General features: G+C 41.5%; 1 protein-coding gene across 1 annotated transcript; it reads left to right on the top strand.

Annotated features, from left to right (window-relative positions):
* Nucleotides 1-7652: 7652 nt before the first annotated feature.
* Nucleotides 7653-22977, top strand: NIPA1 (NIPA magnesium transporter 1). The gene is given in 7 exon segments (XM_061377869.1): nt 7653-7784; nt 7787-7855; nt 7858-8026; nt 11073-11120; nt 15546-15636; nt 17006-17166; nt 18443-22977. Coding segments are annotated over 7 exon segments (1167 nt in total). The 5' UTR covers nt 7653-7667; the 3' UTR covers nt 18955-22977.
* The last annotated feature ends 48 nt before the right edge of the window (nt 22978-23025 follow it).

Raw genomic sequence — 23025 nt, 5'->3', positions numbered from 1 at the left:
TCTTCACCCATTCTCACAGCAGGAAGCATTGGCATGGGTATGGGACCCTGCTGGAAGAACCAGCCTCTACCCAAAATGTGTCTTCCTTCTAAGCCTGGATGTAGTCCTGGGTGCAGGGCAGTATTAGTGAAGTATACTTCTGGTTCATGAGCTAAGATTTCTGTTTTCCTACGTGATACTGCAACTGGCCTATCTCCTTCACCCTACACAATTGATTATTGCCCATCTCAAAATCCGGCTGGCTTTTGGCTTTTTGAGGAGAGGGAACTCTGACAGCAGTGGTTGAAAGCATTCCCTGCTCTAACCTGGCAGGTGTTACTGCACCTATCATTGTCCCTGAGCTCTGAGTGCGGCAGAAGTTAAAAGGAGGCAGAAAAGAGAACAAAACTCACAAACAATGATTTATTTAAGGGCAAAAAGAGGGAAGTCTCCCAAATATTAATTTTGGGGGTTGGCAAAACTGAAGTCAGCCAAACGGAGTCCAAAAGAAACATTAACGTAGAGAATTAATCTGTTTCAGCTACTGGCTAAATCACAGAGAGGAAGGAGTTTCAAGCATTCCTCTATTGCTGAAGTAGCAATTATCTGCCTTTCACAGTGCTATTATGCAGTCAGCCTCTTTTGAAGGAAAGATGTCCTAAGACAAAAGCTATAAAAATACTCCTTTTTTTCACAGGTTCCATTTTAGAAGTGTTGGTTTGTTCTGTTTCTTTTTTAGATCCCTTTAATTTGACAAAGGAACCTCATAAATTGAGTTTCAGATTAGATCATTAGACCTGAGACACTATTATTTGTAACAGTCATCCATGACTCTCAACCACAACACCTCATTTCAGTAGTGGTTATCATTAAAATCATCATTAAAATACTCTTAATAATTAAAATTAGAGATAGTATGATGTACATTAAAGACCACTTTATCTCTCTGCAGTCTGCACACAGAAAGACTTGCCCTGAAGGCTGACACTACGTACAATATTTGCTGGACATCTCATGTGGCCAGTAAATGTTTTTAGTCACTTCAAAGTAAGTGACAGCTCAGCACTCGAATCTCATTCTGACTGTGTAGAAACCCTAATACCTTTTGTGTGTAAGTAAGTCAGCTATTGTCAGTGTACCTTCATAAATCCAGGATAAATGTAACACTGTGACAACTAGCAGTAGAACTGTAAGAGGGACTGACCCTTTTGGAGTCAGTATTTGAGGAGCAAACACTATCAAAGAAATGTTTAGAACATGTGTATGTCAAAGACACCCCAAATGCTTAAGTAAAATAGCTGAAATAAGAAGAAACTCAATAATTGTCCTGCATTCCTGGTAGTTCATCTGCTAAGGATGAGAAACACGATTTACAGTTTAACCTAAGTTAGTTATTATCTGTGTCAGCTTGGCTGCGTTGCATGAATTCAGACCAAATTCAACCAATTTTAGTCATCGCTAAAACCCACTTTATGTTAGGATCCAGTATATACAACAGGACCTATCACATAATAGGCCCCTCAACTATTATGAAAAGTTACTTTTCAGGATAGACATTGCTAGGATTTAGAGAAGATGAATGAATTTCCCTAGAAGGTGCCCCTCTGGATATTGCCTAACATCTTCATCTTATACTTAATATAAATATAGTCTTGTTTTATTAAAAGGTGCAGATCAACATGTGCAATGCTTATGGGATAATACCATCCGCTGAACACAGTGAGACTAACCTCATGCCAACTGATTCCCTTACACCTTAGATAAGTAACTACCACAACTGTCTTTCATTACAGCTTTTAAACCAGCTCCCCTTTAAATATTAAGCTTGGTTTTAAATATGAAATACTATCCTGGTTTTGGCTGGGATAGAGTTAATTTTCTTCCTAGTAGCTGCTAGAGTGCTGTGTTTTATATTTAGTAGGAGAATAATGCTGATAACACACCAATGTTTTAGTTGTTATTAAGTTCAAACTAACTCAAGGACTTTTCAACTTTTCATGCTCTGCCAGTGAGTAGGCTGGGGTGCACAAGGAGTTAGGAGGGCACACAGCCAGGACAGCTGACCCCAGCTGATTGAAGGGATATTCCATACCTTGTGACATCGTGTTCCATATGTAAACCATAAGAAAAGCTGGCCAGGGGCCATTATTCAGGAACTGGCTGGGCACTGGTCAGTGAGCGGTGAGCAACTATATTGTGCATCACTTGTTTTATATATTCTAATTCTTTTATTATTATCCTTGTCATTATTATTAATATTATCATCAGTATTATTTTTGTCCTTTTCTGTCCCATTAAACTGTCTTTATCTCAAACCACAAGTTTTCTCACTTCTTTCCCTTATCCTGCTGTAGGGGTGAGGGAGCAGCAGTGTGGTTACTTGCTGGCTGGGGTTAAACCACAACAAATATTAAATACTAAAATAGTTGGCTCTGCAGCTGTCCTCATTTGGAGCAGAGGAACTTCATGGAAAGCCTCCTTCTACCATGCAGTCTCTGGTAGACTCTCCTGAGAAACTGTTTGCATCCATCCATCATTTTTGTATCGGCCCATCACCATTTCTCCTGCCAGGACACTGCTTAAGCCCTGGGAACCCCAGCTTCTCAGTACTGTTCTCCCAGAGCAGACAGCCTGCTTCCTTGTACCCTCAGGGGCAATGGCAAGTGAAATCAGAGATGTAGCTCTGCTGCTGAGAAGACACATTACTAGGATGGTGGTATATTATAAACACCTGAAATTAAATGAGTCCCAGGAGCTTGATGCCTTACAGTTTGCAAATGCATGGTCTATTGAAAGTGAAGCTTCAAGAGAATAGTTAAATGTAGGTCATTCTCATTATGAAATTAGTAACCTATTGTTCAAATAAAAATCCAGTTCAGATACCTTGCGATGCATTTTCAGTCTTCCAACAATACTGCCTTGAAACCCCATTCAAAAGTACCCATAGAAAAATAAGCTCTACAAAGAAACTCAGGCTTTAGAATACAGGATGCACTAAAACTTACAAAGACTGATCTCTGAGAAGGCAGCTGACTGCTATATTCTCTGAGCTGTCTGCTAGTGTATCTTACGAAAGAGTTTACTTGATTAGAAGTGCCTTTGATGTTCTTCAGTTCAGAGAGTTTGAGTTGTCCAAGCCTCCAAGGTATACCGTAAAACTTGGTGCTCATTGAATTCAGCAGCCTCCCGGTATAATGGGAAGAGACTACCACCACAGATGATTCAATGATTACTACCCACTAGTTTGGTATGCAGCTTATGAAATGAGGTAGGTCACCATGTCAAAGCTTACAATAACAAACTGACAACATCTGTAAGTCTAAAACAGAGGCCAAAACTCCTTTTAGCTCAAACAGAAGGTTAATGTGGCTAATTCGCAACCAAGGTCTGGGAAAGATGGGCAAATCCTTCTTAAAGAACATTGTGATAGAGCCTGCTTTTATTTTTTAAAGATTGTAATAACCACACCTTCATTGGAAGACTTGTTCTAAAGGTTCATGCTAAAATACTAATGTGTGCTAGGCTTTCGCCACCCTTCTAATACATGAAGACAAGGGACTGGATATACATATGCTATGTTTATCACATTTAAGCTGATGTATTCAGCTTCTGGAAATCAGCATAGAAGAGTACACCCTGGTCAGTGTTAGCACCTAACATAGGTAGACTGCATCATCTGCTATAAGATTAACTAGAAAATTTGCTTTTTCCTGTGTTTCCAAGTCACAGAGAATCTAGAAGTGATTTCTGCACAGCAAATGTGAGTAGCCATGATGTTAACTAATGCAGTTTCTCTTCAGCGTGATCATGAACATGCATCAGAACTAGCTGTCTAGCTTCTGCCTGCTGTACAAAGGATACATTCTCTCTGAAGAGATCTGTTTTCCTTGTAAGAGAGCTGAACTGGTATCTCTCTGCAGTATACCTGCCATGTCAATAACTTAATGTCAGTCTTGTACCATCTCTTCAGGAAGGATGTTGAAGTTCTCCAAAACTCCAGAATTGCAGTAACTGTCATTTAGGAGAGAATTTGGTTTCCATGAGCAAAAGTGACAGCAGCTATTACTCATTCAGACCAAACTTTAAGAATTGCACATCAACAACAAACTCCATTGCATGAACTTTTAACAAAGGAAACCTAGGAAAAGAAAAGAAACCTCACTTTCTCACTCAAGACTGGACTGGATTGCACTGATTTGCAGCCCCTTGTTCTGCCCTGGAAGAGAACTGGTGTACCCCAAGGGTTGCCTTTCTTCTTGTAACCCATAGGAAAGAGATCACAGAAGCTTATGTGACCTCCCATATTGCAGATAGGATATAAGCAATATATATATATTTATTACTTATATATTTTTGATATATATAAATAAAACATAACATTTTATTGCTGTTTTAGACATTCAAATTCAGACATCAAGACTGAGCTTGGTTTCCTTCAGTTCCAGCTCCAGAGGGTGTTTTCAGGAATCTTGTGGCCACTGTCTACAGTGCAGCAGAGCTCAGTGCTACGATTTCATTTCATAAGGACCATTGTGGACTTTAAAAGCTTAAATCTGCACCCAAAGACTACACTGTCCTCTCTGGTCCAGTTCAACGAAGTCCTTATTAACAGAGGACAGAGCAAAAAAGCTGACAGGTCCCATCAGTGCAGGGCAGTTCTTTTCAGCAGGTTTCCATTCTCCCATCCACAGGTATGGATGCCCATAGTAAATCAAGATCTAGATTACAACCAAGATTCAAATCATTTCCTTGCCCACTTGCAGGACCCACTTATACCAGTGGGGCCCCACTTGCAACAAAGCCACTTTTATACTCCAGTCAACTGCTCAAGGCTCCTTAGAAAGAACTTTTAGGTCATCTTCAGGCCTAGATTCAGTGGACCATTGCACAAGGTTTTATACAACTGCTTTTACTGTGGTCTTTGGTTCTCAAGAGATGGGAATAAGTAGCAAGGATTGCCACTGTCTTCTTGCTGCTTTGGAGTCTCAATTCCTACTGCTTCAATTGCTGGCAAGGTGAATCTCTATAGCGCTTCTGCCAAGGAGAATTACTGCTGTTGCCTCAGGGTCTGATAAACTGTTAGTAAACTTCCACCCTTCTCTCCCAGCCATTTTATAAGGAGCTTCAAGATTATCTTCTGGGCACAGCTACTGTGTTTTCATTCCATGTCAGATACAGGATGATCTGATTTTCCTCTAGGCTAGATAAAACACTCCAACAACTGCTTTAATTAAAAAAACAAAACAAACAAACCCAGAAAATCTTTTACTTACATAAAACAAACAGAACAGAGGAATCCAAGCCATTACGGAGGAAACAATACATTCCTTTACATCAGGCATAAGCATTTTTCTACCCCTTCAGATCAGGGAAAATCCCTTCCTAACCAGAAAAGTTCCATTGCCCCTGCAAAATTATGTTGGAACCTCTGCCAACTTTGCTTATTCACTTCTAAGAGACTTACCTCATCTCTTCCTCTGGGTAGGAGCCCTACAGAAGTCTGTTACATATTGCTCCTACCTCTTGATTGATCCTCAATAACCATACTCTACCAGTGCAGAGTTAGCTACTTTGGTAAAGCAACCTGTATGCTTTTTATACCAGCTCTCACACATTGCTGGAATTAAGCAGTAAGTGGCCAATAAGCGTGGAACTAGAAGTACTACAAGTGCTTAGCTTGGAGTTGCATAAAACTGATAATGAGAGGCAGAGCTTGTTGGAGGAAATGCCACATCTGAGGTTCCTTCTATGCAATTTGTGTGTTCATGAGACATCAGACTGCCATGACATCAGTAATATGGCAGTATTGCAACATACAAGCCAAACTAACCCGAAGCACGTTGTTCTGCAATGCTGCAAACATGATGACACAACTTTGGGAAGAGGAATGATACCATCACAGCAAAACTCAGTCTCTGAAGACTAGACAGGCCTTAGGAGTTAATATACTGTATACATGTAATGGTTTAAGAAAGGTCATCCGATTTCCCTTCAAGCAATGATAACAGATGTTATCTTTGAGGTTTTGGTCCAAAATGTTTGTAAACTAGATAATGCAGATTTATTTGCATCAGGTGATCTTGTAAGACATTAGTGAAGTCAGGCTTTGTTTCTCAAAATATGTGCAAATTCAATAGTTATCGGTGCTGTGTTTATTTTAGTCTATTACTAATCCTTAAGAACACTACAACTATTATATGCCAAGTGTAATGGCCACTACCTGAATAAGACAGATGAAGTGTATTTAGAATTACCTATCCAAACATGTACTTTAGAAAGGCAAAATAAGTTTCATAATTAGATTAAGATGTTAAGCCTGGAGAGAAATAAACCATTTTCTTGAGATCTCTGGTACGTGGTTTTGTCTTAGTTCAATCACACCAGAGAGCTGGGTCAGGTTTGAGCTTTGTTTAGAAACTTGCCTGATAATTAAATGCAAAGGCTGTTAAATATATATACCACCATTTTTCCACTGTGCAAGCATAAATTATTTCCTGTAATAAATTTCACTGTACGTGTTACTAGGCTGTATATAGATCAGAAATGGATATTTATAATTAGCCTGTATTTGTCTTCACCTCTATCTTTGTTTCCAAGGGTTGCTATGGATAACTGTTCTTCCACCTCCCATGTTCCCATTTTGCAGGTCTTGTGAGTCTCACTAGGATGGATCCTCTCTTCCATAGCATTCAACAGTTATACAATGACCCAGTGAAGCAACCTAGGTGAGAATATAGGCAACACTGCAGTAAGTAGTACATCTTCTTGCCATTAAACCTTAACAAAAGCATACTGCAGCCTTTCTGTGCCTTCCTAGGACGGCTGCCTCAAGCAGTGTGGGCAAACTGTGAAATATGCTAACAAGAGAAACATTTTCAGGAGTTTGCTTCTTCTCTAAACTCCTATTTCCTGGGAATGTTAAAATTTATACTAAGAACTATGCCAAATAGTTACAAATGACAAAAACATCCACTGTCATTTACAGTAAGCCAAGGTACCATATCCCATTTCCTTCAATGGATGTTGTTATGGATTGATTTACTTCAACGCATATCTGGGAATGGTTAAGAACTGCAATGAAATATGGGCTAGAAAGTATTTCTGCCTAGCAAGCAAGATTGCTTTCAGCTCAGCGCTTCATGCTTTGAGAGACTGTTTTCTCAAAAAGCGAGCGATGACCCCGTGCCGGGGCGGATGGAGAGCCGCAGATCCAGGCCGTGGCTGGAGCCGCAGTGGCATCCTGGACCCCCCGCCCAAACCCGAGGAAAACGAGAGCGGCGGAGAGGAGCACTGCTCCCAGCCGGAAACCCTGGCCCAATCCTCGTTCCTCTGCACATCTACCCTCGTCCCCCTGTCCACCTGCATCCCTGTGTTCTGCTGCACCCTCCTGTCCTCCCGCATCCTCCTGCACGTCTCCCCCCGTCCCCTCGTCCCCCCGCATCCCTCTGCACACCTCCCCTGTTCCCCTGCCCACGGACGCTCGCAGCTCCCTCCCGCGGGGACCGCAGCTTCTGCTCCGTATTTCCCCACGCCGAAGACCCGCTCCGACCCCTCTCCCCGCACCCCAAAGCGCTGCGCGGTTCCGCCTGTCCCCCCGCGGTGCCAGCGCGGAGAAGGGCAGCACAGAGCCGTGACGTCAGAGTGGAGATTGGGTTGGGGGGGGTGTAGGGGACAGCGATGCCGTTGCTATGACGTCATCCTGCTGCCGGCCCCGCGCGGGACGGGTGCCAGGAGCCGCGGTTGCCGCCGCCGCCCGCCCGGAGCCGGAGCCGCCCCCGGCGCGGCGCAGCGCAGCGCAGGGCAGGGCGGGGCGGGTCCGGCGCAGAGCCGTGGCCGGGTGCGCTGGGCCCGGGTAGCCGCGGTGGCAGAAGCTCTGTCGGCGGGGCGATGCGGATGGCGGTCGGTGCGGCAGCGGGCGATGGGGCAGCGCAGAGCCCCGGCCCTGCCGCCGTGTCGCTGGGCTTGAGCGTGGCCGTGGTCTCCAGCCTGGTGAACGGCTCCACCTTCGTCCTGCAGAAGAAGGGGATCGTGCGGGCCCGCGGGAGAGGTAGGGGTCCGGTGCTGCGGCGGTGGCTCCTGATTCGGAGTCTCACTCCACAGCCTCCCTCTCCCCCTCTGCCCCGGAGCATCGTCCCCGGCACCTCCCCGAAGGCCGCTCCCGCCCCTGGCACCCGGGCAGCCCCCGCGGAAGGGCCGCGGTTGCCCCTCGCTGCGGCGCGGCCGACCCGGGCGAGGAAGGGTTGGGGGGGACGGACGATGCGGGGTGAGGCACTCCCGGGTCGTGGCAGACCCCTGCAGCAGGGGGCACCGTCCAGGCGCTGGACCAGGGGAGCCGGCCTCAGTTTGTCACCTTAAGCGTGTTTGGCATCAGAGGTCGGCGACTGGAGCGCGATCGGCGTGAGGGATGTGATGATAAATTACGGAGGGGGCGGCAGGTGGAGGGCTGTGAGGGTATATTAACGTGGACAGAGCAGCAACAGCTTCCCGATGGATGTATGGCCAGCTGACTGGTCTTCATCTCGCTGTAACACAACAGCGGGACTCGTGTGTATGCGAGTGTGTCCGTACACAGGTTTCTCTTGCGGCATTTTCAGGTACTTGTGGGACTTTTCTACCCATTTCTCTGGCTGAACTAGTTTCTTGCCATGAGCAGCACCAGCACGGCTTGTCAGTTGTTTATTCTAGCTCTTCCACACGGACACACACATGGCAAGTTACATCAGTCACGTGGCGGTTTCCTTTTGTAGAGAAGAAAGGCACAGCAATAATATGAAATCAGTTCTTTTATTTTTCATGCAGAAATCCCATAACTCATTATTGTTTCCCAAGATGAACATATTCAGGAACTTACTGTGCTGCCTAGACAGTATCGCCAAAATGAAGCTATAAATTCATGGACTGTAAAGATCATCTGTTTTTTATTCTGAAATTTGAGCTTCTCCAAAGCATGTAACTCCCAAATAGCCTTTGCTAGTTGCATCTTGATGCTTTGAGTATGGAAAAATGCAATGTATTTATTTGTTCTTAATGTCATGCATTTATGTGAGGGGAACACTCTAAATGCAGGTTGCATGAGGCCTTTTAATTGTATTTATATGGTTAATAACCGTTTGATTTGTAGGTGGTGTCTGTGCATGTGAACACGTGCCCACAGGTTCTGGGAACTCTTCCTTATGAAAAATCCTTGTTAGTGACCAGGACATGCTAGGTATTTTCTCTGTATCTGTGTGTATGTAAATACACACAGATACACGATTCTATGCATGTCTTTGAGGTGTTAGAACAGCAGTGCATTTCCAGTGCCCACTGTATCCAGCTTGTAGAGCAAGCTTGAAACTACATTACTACCAGCTGTCAGCCTGAGCTAACAAGTTTTTGTCTTTCCTGCAATGACCTTACAGTAAAGGGCCTCAGCCAAAGTACTGTTGTGGGAGCACAGTCTTTCCCTCCGAGATGGCTGTAATCCAATTTTATTGTCCACAGAGAGATCACATTTGCATCATAAATACAAATATTGTTTTGTAAGGTAAGCAGTGAGAAGCCTCGAGAGAAAGGAACGGCTTTCCATCCCAGGGCAGTTGGAGGAAGTTTCCATTTTGCAGTGTAGCTGGGTCTAATCATCCCTGAAGAGCTTTCAGTACAGCACTGGGTTAAGTGAGTGACAGGCGTGTGCCTGCCTGCCTTCCCAGTGCTGGCAGCTCTAAAGCATCCTGTTTTGAAGATATTACTGATGTTTATTTGTGTATCTTGCTGAGCAATCTGTAGTATTTCCTATGGCTGTGCTCAGTGTGGAGACATCCAGGCAATACCCCAGGTTTCTCTCTCTTTAATGTTGTGAAGTAGTGAGATCCTGCCTCGAATCTGATGGCCAAAGGTGTGAGCCCAAGGTAGTGTCAGATGATGTCTTTTTTTTCCATTGGCTTCAGTAGGTGTTGCATAATTTACAAGGAGGCACTTCAAGTCTTTTCTGTCTTCTCTATTGAATCAATGTAGTATCAATGCGATTAGTAATCCTGGCTCAGTTAGCAACAGCAGTGGGTGACAAATGTTTTGCAAAGTTACCTCACTTGAGTCAATATTTTCTATAATTTGTGCCCCCAACAATGTTTTTATTATATATACAGTAACAAAAGTAGAAAATTATTACTCCCACTCTAAAGCTGGCCATCTTCATTAGTCACTTTCAATCTCATTTCAATTATATAGTGTGATTTCCAAATGCTTAATATTCTATACATCTCAAGAGTTATGGATTACTGTGTTTTTCTTTTGTTTTTCGGGATTTCAGAGTATTGTTCCAGCAGCTCTTGAGCGAGCGTCTTCACAAATAAATACAGAGCTGAATTGCTAGAAAGAGGAGCAGAACATGAGAGCATAGCATGATGCCAAGGTGGCACCCGGCAGAGGCCAGGCTTTAGTTTAGTAAGTGGTCATTAGCCTTGATGTTCTACAGAAGCAGAACTTACAAAACGCTGGGCACTGGCTCCCCTGGCGCATCCCAAGGCAGAAGCCTGTAATCTGACGACGAAAATAATCCTCCTTGAGCTTGGGAGGCACTCAGGGATGATCCAGAGTTTTTACTCCTCTCTTTGAAATGGGTAGTGTGTCAGGAATTCAGAGGCTTCAGTCATAGCACTTTGTAGTCCTCAAATGCAGGAGGATCAGTACTGCCAAAACTGTACCAAAGCGATTTGCCTGCTACAGTTTCTTCCATATAATTTTACTGAGATTATATTAGTGAATTAATTGATCCAAATAATGTTTTGTTTCATAGGTTTCCTGGTCCCTAGTATCGGTTCTAATCTGTACGTTTAAATGTCATCCTCAGAAGTATCTGTTGACATTTTGCTCTTGTATGTAACACCGTGTTTAGCACCACATAGGAACTTCTGATTAATATATTGCCTTAGGACAATCTGATGCTTAGATCAAAGCTGAGCACACTCTCTTTATTTACTCACACTCAGTTGCATTGAAGAATGGGGTTAAGATGAAGGTCATTAACAGTTGAGACTGTTGAAATCGTTGTTTTGTAGTTCCAATATTGCAAATTCATATTTTCCTAATATATCTTCCTGTACTTCCTCTTCCAGGTACTTCGTACTTAACTGATATAGTATGGTGGTCTGGCACTATTGCAAGTAAGTATTTTTAAAGGTAATTTTTATTGACACAAGTTACACTTAGATGGTGAAACAAGACATCAGGAGATCTGGGTTCTCATCTTGACTCTCATGCTCATTTGTCATAAAATTCCTATCCTTCAGAAATACCCCACCTTTAGTAAACTCTCACTCTGGCTACTGTGGCTTACAGTGTTTGAGAAGGCAAAGAGCTGGGACAAACCTGAGTCAGACAGCTTTCCATATTTCTGAACTGTTTGGTACTTGCAGCCCTTGGCAGCATTTCGTGGTTTAACCCCAGCCAGCCAGCTTGTTCACCCAATCCCCCCTTGCCCTCCCCCTGCTCCTGGAAGGACAGAGAGGAGAATCAGAAATAAATGCAACTCCCATGGGTTGAGATAAGAAGAGTTTAGTAACTAAGGTATAACACAGATCACTACTGCTACCACCAATAATAGTAACGATAAAGGAAATAACAAGGGAAGAGCATACAGCACCTCAGCACCAGGTGACCGATAACTTGCCCCCCCAGCCCGACCAAGCACCGACCGATACCTCCTCCAACCCTGCAGTCCCCCTAGCCCTTCCGGGTAACTCCCAGTTACATCCTGGGCATGACGTGCTGTGGTATGGAATACCTCTTTGGTCAGTTTGGGTCAGGTGTCCTGTCTCTGCTTCCTCCCTGCTTCCCTCCTCCCTGGCAGAGCATGAGGCTCACAGAGTCCTTGGCCAAACCAAAACATCATTTTTATCAGCTTTGTTCCCAGCCCGAAAGTCAAAACACAGCACTGCACCAGCTACCAAGAAGGAGAAAAAAGACTGCTACTGCTAAACCCAGGGCACAGCCACACACTGCTCTGACTCTGGGTTCCTGCACTGTTTGTGCCTCTTGATTGAGCTGGTCTTCTGAGTTTCTAATAAAAGTCAAAGCTGTATAAGAGAATGTCACTCTGCACAAAAGGGCTCGTTGAGCATATGTTATTTTTTAGATCAGAAAGCACTTTGCCAGCCTTGATTAATTAAAAAATAAAGTCCTTTTGATTTCTAGTTCAACAGATACAGTTTCAGTTTTGCTTTTAATCCACAAGATTAATGTGAAGCCTTGTGTGGTTCTGATATGAGATCAGTGTAATTTTACTCTTATCTTTGGAAACTTGGCTCACACTAAGCTCACTCTCTAATGTGAATCCTGAGCATAGGGAGCAGCTAGCTTTCTCATCTAGCATTTCAGCCCTACTCCTACCCATGAGCTTAAAATCATACTCCAGTTTAGACTCCAATCCAGCCTTTTGTGAATTACTTGGAAGTGTTCTGATGCTGTTTCTGAAAAATGTATGGGTCCAATTTTGCCCCTGATTTTGTCACAGCAAGGGAAATCTCTGTTTTTATTGTCTTCAAGCAATGCAAAAGGAAAGGAAGCAGATTGATATGTTGAAGGACAAAGTTCATAGCAAGTATAGAAGCCAGCAGAGCTTCAGAGGAAAATCCTCAGCTAATTTAACCTGAGTTTAAGTAGTTCTTTCAACTTCCTCCTCTGCCAGGATTACTACTACTGCAAATAGGAGCAATAGATCTGTGCATTGATCACTGTTGTTTATCTTGTGAGGCTCCCATCTTGAATCTCTGAGCAGAAGGAGTTAAAATAAGAGAGGTTTTATTACATGAGTTTATCGTGGTGAATCAGAGAAAACGATTTCATGCTTACAAGAGCTGACTGAATTGCGTGAAGACAAACAGCTGAAGGGAATGGTATCAGTTGGCTTTTGTCCAGTAGCCAGGTGCAGGTATTTCAAAACAAAGTCTCAGTAAGTTTACAAAGGAATCAAGGGAAGAATTGCTTAAGGATAGCATATAGGTTCAGAATTGCAACAGAGTCATGAACAGCAACATCAAGGGCTAGATAGACATCTCTGGGATGCAGAGAAAGGCAGTGCTCAGGGAATTAGCAATATCCCCAGTTATCTGGGTAAAATTGTAACAGCTGACATGGTTTTCTCTGGCAGGGAATTTGGAGTCTGGATGACTAACAAAACCCACATAAACTCTACCAACTTGTTTTCACAATATTTGTTCCGATGGTGAACAAGAATTTCTGTGTCAGAATGCTGACTCAGCATAACACTACCTAGCGATTTTGGGGCCTTGGGATCCACTGGATTACTGAAGACTGCAAAGGAAAGGCTACAGATTTTGCTAGGGATTTTTTCTTATGCTATAGTCAAAAGAATGATTGTAGCATGTGCACAGGTATTTCAGTGAGCACTAAACCAATTAATTGGCTAATTAATTAGTTTCAGTGCAGGTTTTGATGGCAGTTTAGATGTGACTGATTTTTATAGTGGCTGCATCTACGCTAGTGTTTTATTGCAGATGGGGAATAAACTTACCAAGCAAATCTCCTGTTTATCTCCACAGGCTGGGCTTTATTTCATGTTGTAGAGCATTGTTGGAGCTCCTAAACTTGACTTTAAGATGAAACTGGGCTGAACATACCTAATGCACACCAGCTGCAAACAGATTTTCAGCCTATGGGAGCAGGCAGAAGTTAGTCTGAAATAAAGCTCCTGACGTGTAGAGCAGACATGTGCTCCTGGTTACTCCTGTCTTCTTGCTGATGTAGACATGTCAGTGTGCATCAAGTTTTGTGTTGCAATAGCTTCAGGAATACTGGTACTCCTTTATGAAGTTTAAAGCTTAGTGTGTCTTCAAGAACTGAAGCCATGCCTTGACTTACAGTACTGACATATCTGGATAGGAATTTCTATCCAGAGGGGACTGTATAGGTTGGCAGCAAAGGTCTCAACATCAGGTAGATGGTAACAGTTACTGAGAATCTTTCTTCTTTTTTTTCAATTGGTTTTAATTAGCCCCAGTCTATCACGTGTAATGGTGAGAGACTGTTAGTATTAATCTGTGGTGATACTGAAAACCTCTGGTAAGATCAGTTGCCTTACAGTACATGCAGTTTGAAGCTTTAGAGACCTCAGTGTTGGTGCTATGTGTTAGGGTTCTTCCAACAGGAAGTTAAGGCACTGGACCTCCAAAACCAAAAAGCAACTTTTTGTCAGAGTCACTTGGAAGTATATATAATCTGCAGACACATGGTGTGCCAGCTATGCCGTGTCCTCTGCAAGATCTGGCCCAGATCCTTTAGATGCCTTGAAGATAATGCCAGAGTTGCCACATATGTCTGCAGAAAACCAAGCCAGAGGCTGACAGCTGAGTTACTCTGTTCCCAAGGGCAGGAAGACCATGACTGACTCTCTGCTCTAGAAATGCTGCTCATTAACCTCTCTGGCTCAGTCCTGCACATAGAGACGGCCTCAGAGAATTGAATTAGTGTGATTTTGCCACACTCTGCAGTTTTGTAAGTTTGTTTGTCTCCTTTGTTTCCTGTAGGTTACACAGGTCTTCAGCGCTACTGATAATGGGAGCTAATTTGGTAAATTAATTAATGCTTGCACAGTGCTTCGCAGGTGTAGAGGCAGGATGATGGTAACAACATTTGATAGCTGAGGGCAATGCCAGCCTGAGCATAAAGACAGCTTGGATTCTTGAAATATTTTTAAATGCTGTTAATGGCTCTTGCTATCAACTGGGAATTTGAGCTGTATGTAATTTGTGTTGAATCTCAAGGGTCTTGCTAGTTACCACAGCCCCTGTAACTATGTGAGCATCGTGTTGATCTATTATAAACTGCCAGCACTTGCAAAACCATCCAGCTTTTCTCTTTCAGCTGAGAACTCAAACGCATGAGTTGTTTATTGCAGCTGTGATGTGCAATAGTGAGGTACATCTTGGAATTTGCTTTCATTGGGAGAAAGAAAATAATAAGATTGTGAGGCTGTTACTGTGACTTGTCAGGGATCTGTTCTTTTTACATTGGTCAGGAATTACTTTTGGTGTTATATAGCATTGTGAAAATTTAATATGGTCTATTGTGTATTGAAGAGTCCTTAAGCCTGTGCTTAGTATTTCATTAGTGTATTCCTTTCCTCAGTATTCTCCTTATTTTCTATTCAAAAGGTAACACTGCTGTTAGGGACTATAACCAAGTGCATTTGTGTTACATATATGCATGTTCCAAAGATGAAATCATGGATTATATATACTTTTAGTCCTCCTTATTTAAGTAGTTGAGTATAATATTGAGATATTTGAGTGTAAGCCATTGTTGTTTCTTATTTATATTCAACTAAGAAAAGCTGCAAATGAGACTTTACTGTGCCCTTCTTGTGTGGCAAATATAAACCCTATATTAAAAAGTAATTGAAAAATACAGAAAAATTCCATCCATATTGCTCAAGTTCAACATTATCAGAGCTAAGCAAATCTGTAACATCTGGTTTCCAGTTAGGTCATCTTTCCCAAACAGCATTGGGTAAGTTTTCATTGCTTCTTTTTACAAAGGGATTTAAAACTTACTTCTGGTTCTCTTCACAGTGGCTCTTGGTCAAATAGGGAATTTCTTGGCATACACCGCAGTCCCAACTGTGCTAGTGACGCCCTTGGGAGCTCTTGGTGTTCCATTTGGGTAAGAGTTTGCTTTTCTTGCTCTTAATCTGAATGCTGTTACTATTTTATGAAATGTCAGATAGACTCTGGTCACTGGAGGTCCACTGACATGTAAGGCTTATGACTGTTAGTGATGTTTTATAATGTAACCTATTCCCGTTTTCCTAGGCAAAGCGGTGGAGGTCAGGGGTAGGGGGAAGGCAGTGGTGAAGACTGGTTCCTGAGTATCTTCTGCTTTAACAATCACTATGGTCTGGAACAGATAAACACGTTTTTTTTTCACCTCCTCCCTTCACTATGTTATATTCTGGACTTTTCTGCCTATTCTCTTAGTCACAGTTCCCTTACTATGTAGATCTTTCCTTTTGTCCCACATTCTTTCTCTCCCTTGCTATCCACAGCCCACGTGTGTTTATTGATGCTGATTGTCATTTAATTGGATTTGGCCTCTTTCCTGAAGCAAGGGAGTCCCTTGCATACACATGCCCCCAGCTTCTTGAATGTTATGTTCACGGGGGAGGGTGGGGAAACAAAAAAGGCAGTGAGTTTAAGGAGTTTAATATGCAGCTAAATGTTTTGTGAAATAGCTAAACTACAGCTGTGAAACTGCTCCAGTGAAAAAAGTACAATTCTTTGAAAATGAATCTTTGTGTTGCCTCCAGATTATTCTTTTGCCTTCTGAATTGTGTATCTGACTGCACTGGTCATCTGCTTCAGAGTGTAGAAGTAGATGACCAGTGTAGTAGTAGAGAGTATTGCATTGTACAGGCTTCGTAGTTGTCTTTAGTTTTATACACTATGAAGCACGCTGATGGTGCTTTACTTACCATCTATTATTTTATCCTTTGTCACATAATTTTGTGTATTTTGGTCAGCCATGTGCCTGAGCCGAGCCCTGTGATCTTTGTAACCAAGTCACTTTTATCTCCTGACTATGTAGCACCTATAAAACGGGGCTTCGTGACAGCTCACCAAATTGTTAATGGGTAGATACCTGCCTTGGGTGACAGATCTATGGTTTGCAGGTTTTTTTGGAGGGGGTCATGTGGTGGTGGTTTTTGAGGTGTTGGGGTTTTTGTGGTTTTGTTTGGGTTGTTTTTTGTGTTGGATACGTTGGGATTTGGGGGAAGAGAGGAGGGAGTATTATTTTGGGGTTTTTTTCCCCCCAAGATGAGACATCAAGGATAAGTAAGACTGTAACTGGGTGAATCTTTCTTAAGATAAGTCAAATTAATTTTGAGGATATGTCAGTGTTTGGTCAAAGGTCCACCAACATTTGATACTATTTGATACTATTCCTTTAAGAGGGAAATTCATGTGGCACATACGGTTACAGCATTATTAACAGGATGTAGTCAAACTTCTAATTTTCTTCCTCTTTGTGAAAGGTCTATTTTAGCTTCTTACTTACTGAAAGAAAAACTGAACATTCTTGGCAAGCTGGGGTGTTTGCTGAGCTGTGCTGGGTCTGTTGTTCTCATCATCCATTCCCCAAAGTCTGAGAGTGTAACGACTCAGGCTGAGCTTGAAGAGAAGCTTACAAATCCAGGTACTTTATTCTTTTATTAACTCATAATGGTTTTGTAAGGCTGGTCAGGAGCACACAGGAGGAAGAGATTTACCACTTCTTCCAGATAGAAAAACTGACTTTTGAAGAAACCATGACATGTCAGAGGCATCCCAGTACAGCTTTTATACAGGAAAACTATGCCTTGCTGTACTTGAAACTCGTCACATTTATTGATACATGTGTACAGAACGGAAAATGTGGGTACTTTTGAAAACACCATCCTACACAGCAAGCTCAGAAAAACAGGCATTTCAACTTGTAGTTTTCTAAAATTGTGAAAAAAATGTATCTTGCTATTTAGAGATGAAAAGTATAATTTTAGGATCTCAATTTGCTTTATACAAAACAAAAAATACCAATAGTCTTTTGTTCTTTAATTCTGCATGGGTTTGCTGGTTTGCTTTTTTTTTTCTTATTAAAAGTTTATATTAGATGCCAGTTATGTGCCAAGCAGATTTCTTTGCACAATGAAGGTGTGTAGAAATAGGCTGTTGAGAAATATGCTGAAATGCCTGTTCTGTCTCACAGAGAATGTGAAGCCCCAGTAGCTGCTGGAGCACACTTACTAATGCCAGACCCACTTCTATTTTTCTTGCATAAGAGCTAAACTGCCAGCTATTGTTATTTCCTTTAATTGCTTTAGGTGAGAGAAACTCGAGCCTAATAACATCAGGTATCCAAAAAATTTGCAAAGAAAGAAAAGAAAACAAATACCCTGGTCTAAATTTTCCATTTCAGTCTATCCAAAATGAACTGGAAATACATTTCTTTAAAACTGTAAAGCATTAAATGTTTCTCACCACTCTAATCTCTGAACTGGTGCTATAATGTAAATGATATGGCATCCTGGTTCTTCCAACTGTACATAAGCAACTTGTTCACCTTAATGGGATCTAACTCTATGTTTAAGTTCTTTGCTGCATCCACACACCATGCATTAGTGAACTGATTATGAATGAGGTGTTATCACTGCTGTCTGTCATAGAAGCCTTAAGGAGAATAGTCTGGGTGGAAGACAGGATAAAATAAAAAAAGCCATCTTAAATCCAGCTGAGATGTGCAACACTATTTTACTACATATTTGTTTGTTTTACCTGAAGAACATGACAACATCATCAGTTGCAGACACCCCCAACATCTCTAAAAGCTCAGTGATTTATTTGGATCTATATTCAATTTTGATTTGCCTGCTAAAATCTTTAAAACTTCAAGAGTTTGCACCTTACTATTATCTTATTTTCTTTTTGTTTTCCAGTTTTCGTGGGTTATCTCTGCGTAGTGCTGCTAATGCTTCTCCTGCTTATCTTCTGGATAGCTCCAGCTCATGGACCTACTAATATCATGGTTTACATCAGTATTTGCTCTCTGTTGGGCAGTTTTACTGTTCCCAGCACAAAAGGCATTGGGCTGGCTGCTCAAGATATCTTTCACAATAACCCCTCAAGTCAAAGGGCTCTGTACCTCTGTCTGGTACTTCTGGCAGTATTAGGATGTAGCATTATCATTCAGTTCAGATACATCAATAAGGCACTAGAATGTTTTGACTCCTCTGTATTTGGTGCCATCTACTATGTTGTGTTTACCAGCCTAGTCCTGCTGGCTTCAGCTATCCTTTTTAGGGAATGGAGTAATGTAGGAGTGGTAGATTTCTTGGGAATGGCTTGTGGATTCACCACAGTGTCTATTGGAATTGTTCTTATACAAGTCTTCAAGGAATTCAACTTCAATATCGGGGATTTAAATAAACCTAACATGAAGACAGATTAAAACATTTTTTGAGGGGAAACTGGATGGCTCAGGGAAAGATGCAGAGCCTTTCATTTCTAGGTCACTGATTCAAATGTGATTCAGGTTGGTAGCTATCCTCTGACAAACTTGGTGGCCTACGTGAAATGAATGGGAGGCCTCCATCCAGTTTCAAAGGAACAGTTATCCATGTACCCTAGTCAACACAATAAATGACCTTAATTGGAACCACTGATTGAGTCAGCATAGAGACTGATGTGTTTCCTTACTGTAAAAGGTAATGTTATCAGAAAAGATCTGGTGATATTCTGACAGACCTGTGTGTGAAAGCTTGTGTTGTGGCTTCTGAGGTACTGTTTCTGTGGGCAGAGAACATCAGTTTCTAATGCACTCAATCTGACACCTTTCATGAGTGGTGTATACCTTAAAATATGGGGGAAAGGGAAGAAGGGAGTACAACAACTTGTTTGTCTCAATATAGCAATGTGTTCACTGTCAAGGCTTTGAATTCTGAGACAAATGTTGGTTGAACCAGGGACTGCAGATGTGTCCTTTTTAGTGACTGTCTTCACAACTTGGTCTGCCAGGCAGTGAAAACATTTGGGAGTTTTAAACTGAATTCTTATACAGAGCAGTGGACCCTTAAAAATCTTTCACTAATTACTTATCATCTGATGGTAGTGTCCAGGTATGCATTTTTCTTTGTAACTTATGTGCATTAAGACATACCACATTCATCTGAGAGTTTTTAATTGGGAGCCAACAGAAAGACTGTGAAGGATGTGGAAATGATGCACAGATTCATTGCCTATATGGTGGCTTATTCGTAAACAGCTCAGAACTATATCAGTGCCTTTGTAATCCAAAACTACTGCGTAAATGTGAATGTATTTGTTTCAGATGGCCTATGCTAGTTTAATAATTCAGTTCTACTGTCTATAATATTGGACTGTATTTAAATTCTGAGCACATAAAGCACCCAGAAGCCGCCACACGTTTTCGGAACAATTTACCAACCTGAACTAAAACCCTCAGATGCCTTGACAGCTTCTGAAAAAACCATAGTCCTAATGGGAAGAGGTAATCTACAGGCAGACTCCTTAAAGCAATCTAGCATACCTTTATTTTAGTTAAGTGACTAAATATAGGAAAAGGTTTTGTGAAGCAACTAATATGCAGGGACCACAAAAAAAAGAAATTTGAGATGAGCATGAGGTATCTCATAGCTGAAAAAAGATGCTCTGACCCTTTCTTTAACGTGGGAAAAGGGCATTAAAGACTGAAAAGGCATAGGCATTCCGAGAGCTAAGTTTCAGATAACCAACAGGGAAATCCAGTAATCAGATCCAGTAATTCAGACCTGTGTGAACAGTTCAGCTGTAATATTTTGACAAGTAGCACAGAGACCTTAAGCTCTGAACTGTTCAGATTAAACCATTTAGAGAATATTGATATGCCAAAGAAAAAAAAAAGTAGTTAATTTTCATGTTCTATTTGGTAGTTAAAACATCACGAGTCAAAAACTTGTGAGGAAAGCTTGAAAAGTGATGAATGTTGTTTTCCACTTAATTACAGCAATGGATGGGTACAGTGGAACTCAACATCCGTAGTTCAGAATGTTCTTGAAACAAACAACAACAAAAAACCCAACGTGTTTACAAGACAGTATTTGAAAAAGTCCGTGACACTTTATCAAGGAATGATGAATGTAGCTTTGCAGATGGCTGACGGGAACGTGGATGTTGATTGATGGGGAGGTACACTGCTCACTCTCAGGATGTCTTTTTGACCTGAATTAATGTCAAAACTCAGCCTCCGTTTTATTTTAAAAGGAATGGTATAAGCTCTTCTAATGGCAGCAATAATCATGAACAGTGACTCCTAAACATCTGGTATTCCAAAGGGACTCCTCTGAGGGAGTAGGAGCCCCACTGTTACTTGGAAGCTTGTTTTATAACTCCAGATTGCAGGGGAATGACTCTGAGTTAGCAGAAACGTATGTTGTTCTAGGTCAGCAATGAAGCTGGGTATCTTGGTGAAATAAGGTAGCGCTAGCAGTGAAAGGGCCAGCTTCATGGATTTTCATATCTTGTGTGTGGTTTCTAGAAAGTCTGAGAATTGTAGATGAGGGAAACTGGGACTATGAAAGCAGGATAAAAGTAACCTCTGTCAAGTTACTGGTTGGAGGATGGTATCTTGGTTCTCAGCAGGCAGTTAGGTTTTGTCATATTGATTCACTTTTTTTTCTGATTGGAACTGTATATAGTTTGTGAGACCTGTAGTGACCTACTTTTTAAAACAATGTTAGCCGTTTTCTGAAGCAATCAAGTTGCCTTTTCAAAATTCAGATTCAGAGTTCATGAGTTGCACGTTGGTTTTGTACTAGCCTTTAATCTTGGAAGACTTCTGTGAAAATCTTTAGGTCAGAATGGAAATGATTGTGGTTGCATCTTAATCCTCCTTTGGCCATACTTGTTTGTCTTTTTCTGTTTTGAAATTCCTTCTTATTTATTTAGAAAGTGCCTATCCTAGTATGTTAGGTGCATATGCAAATTATTAGTAATATTGGATCCAAAATAACTTTACTGCCCTGTTTAAACCTCACCATTTTCTGCACCACACACAAGTTTACTTGACAGGCACTCACTATGCAGAGTAAGAATAAAGTAGCAGCCGTGTTCTGTGGTCCTCTGACCATCCTTACAGCTGGTAAATGTCTGCTAAGTTTTTCTCCCTGGCTGCTCCTCATCTGTGCTGAGCTTTCTAGAAATGTCTAGTTAACTTTGTTTAAAACAGAGATGTCAAAAGCCAGCACATAAGGTGAAAGAAATTCTTGTGGCCTTGCGCATCATTCATATCTGTAGCCTTTTACATCATGAATGCTAAATAATTGAAACCTTTAGTTTTGCTACTTTGTTCAGTTTGTTGCAGTGTTCTTTTGCGTTCTGCTGTACTGCATCTGGTTAAGTTTTAACTTAGAAATGTATTACCACTTTCCATTGTCACTGTCGGCATGATTCTTCCCTCCTCCATTCGTGCTCTCCTTATTCTAATGTCCGACCGTTTTTAGTCCTGTTGATTTTCTGATTTAAAAAGAGGCACTGTTGAAGTTGAATTTTATCTGTTTCCTCCTTTTTTTTTCCCTCTACCTTTTGACAAGTAAGTACTTTGCATAAGACAGATACGAGTTCATCATCTCAGGGAGCAAATGTGCATAGTTGTCTCCTGAGCTTTGGTGTCCCTCATGGGTCTGCTCCTTTCACGTTCTCTTTGCATTGCATCTGTCAATAGCTATGAGCCAGATACTTCAGTTTTGACTCCAAAGTAGAAGTGGGAGAGGCTATGCATACAAAAAGTGGACTCATCACAGTGGTGGGATGCATCTGAATTAAGGCCAAATCCATATGAAAGGCGTTCCACTCCGTATGTCTGGCTTCTGTTATACCAGTCAAACATATTTACTTGGTACTCACTTGAAGATAGCTCTTTGATCATTATCCCTTCAGTGTATGGAGGATTTACATGTGTCAGTCACAGTCTTTATTAGGTGTCAAACACAAAAATCCCTCAAATGTTCAGTAGGAGAATAGAAACCTTTTTGATACCACCAAGGAAAAAAAAAAAAAAAAAAGATTTGTTACACCTTAAATACTTATGTAAAGAAGAAAAATCTCAAAACAAGTTATCTGCTGTGCTGACTTTCCAGGACTGGACTGTGTGTGTGTAAATAGAGCCTATTTATTAGTGAGCTGCAACTAACATTAATAAGAACCTGTCATATCACAGCTTGACAAGTATGCTTCCTATTAATGATCTTGGTTTATATTGAACACACGTATTTTTCTGAAGTAACTAGCACTGAAAATTGAAAACACTGGATTAATTTGTTGAAACGCTAGAAACTGAGGTTTAGGTTTCCTTTTCATTTAAAAAAATAGAGGGCTTGTATTTAAGAAAGATTTGCAGTTAATAAATATGGGGTGCTCAGATGGGCAGTTGTTTGCATGTTGTACCCCTCTAACCTTCTTGTTTCATAAATATAAACCATCAAAAATACTACAGATCTTCCTCAGTTGTCTTGAGATGGTGTAA

The sequence above is a fragment of the Neopsephotus bourkii genome, unplaced genomic scaffold, assembly GCF_033783945.1.
Source record: "Neopsephotus bourkii isolate Nb327-2 ecotype Australia unplaced genomic scaffold, CSIRO-AGI_Nbou_v1 NB_1760, whole genome shotgun sequence".
Lineage (NCBI taxonomy): Eukaryota > Metazoa > Chordata > Aves > Psittaciformes > Psittacidae > Neopsephotus > Neopsephotus bourkii.
This window is presented reverse-complemented; position numbering and strand designations above follow the sequence as displayed.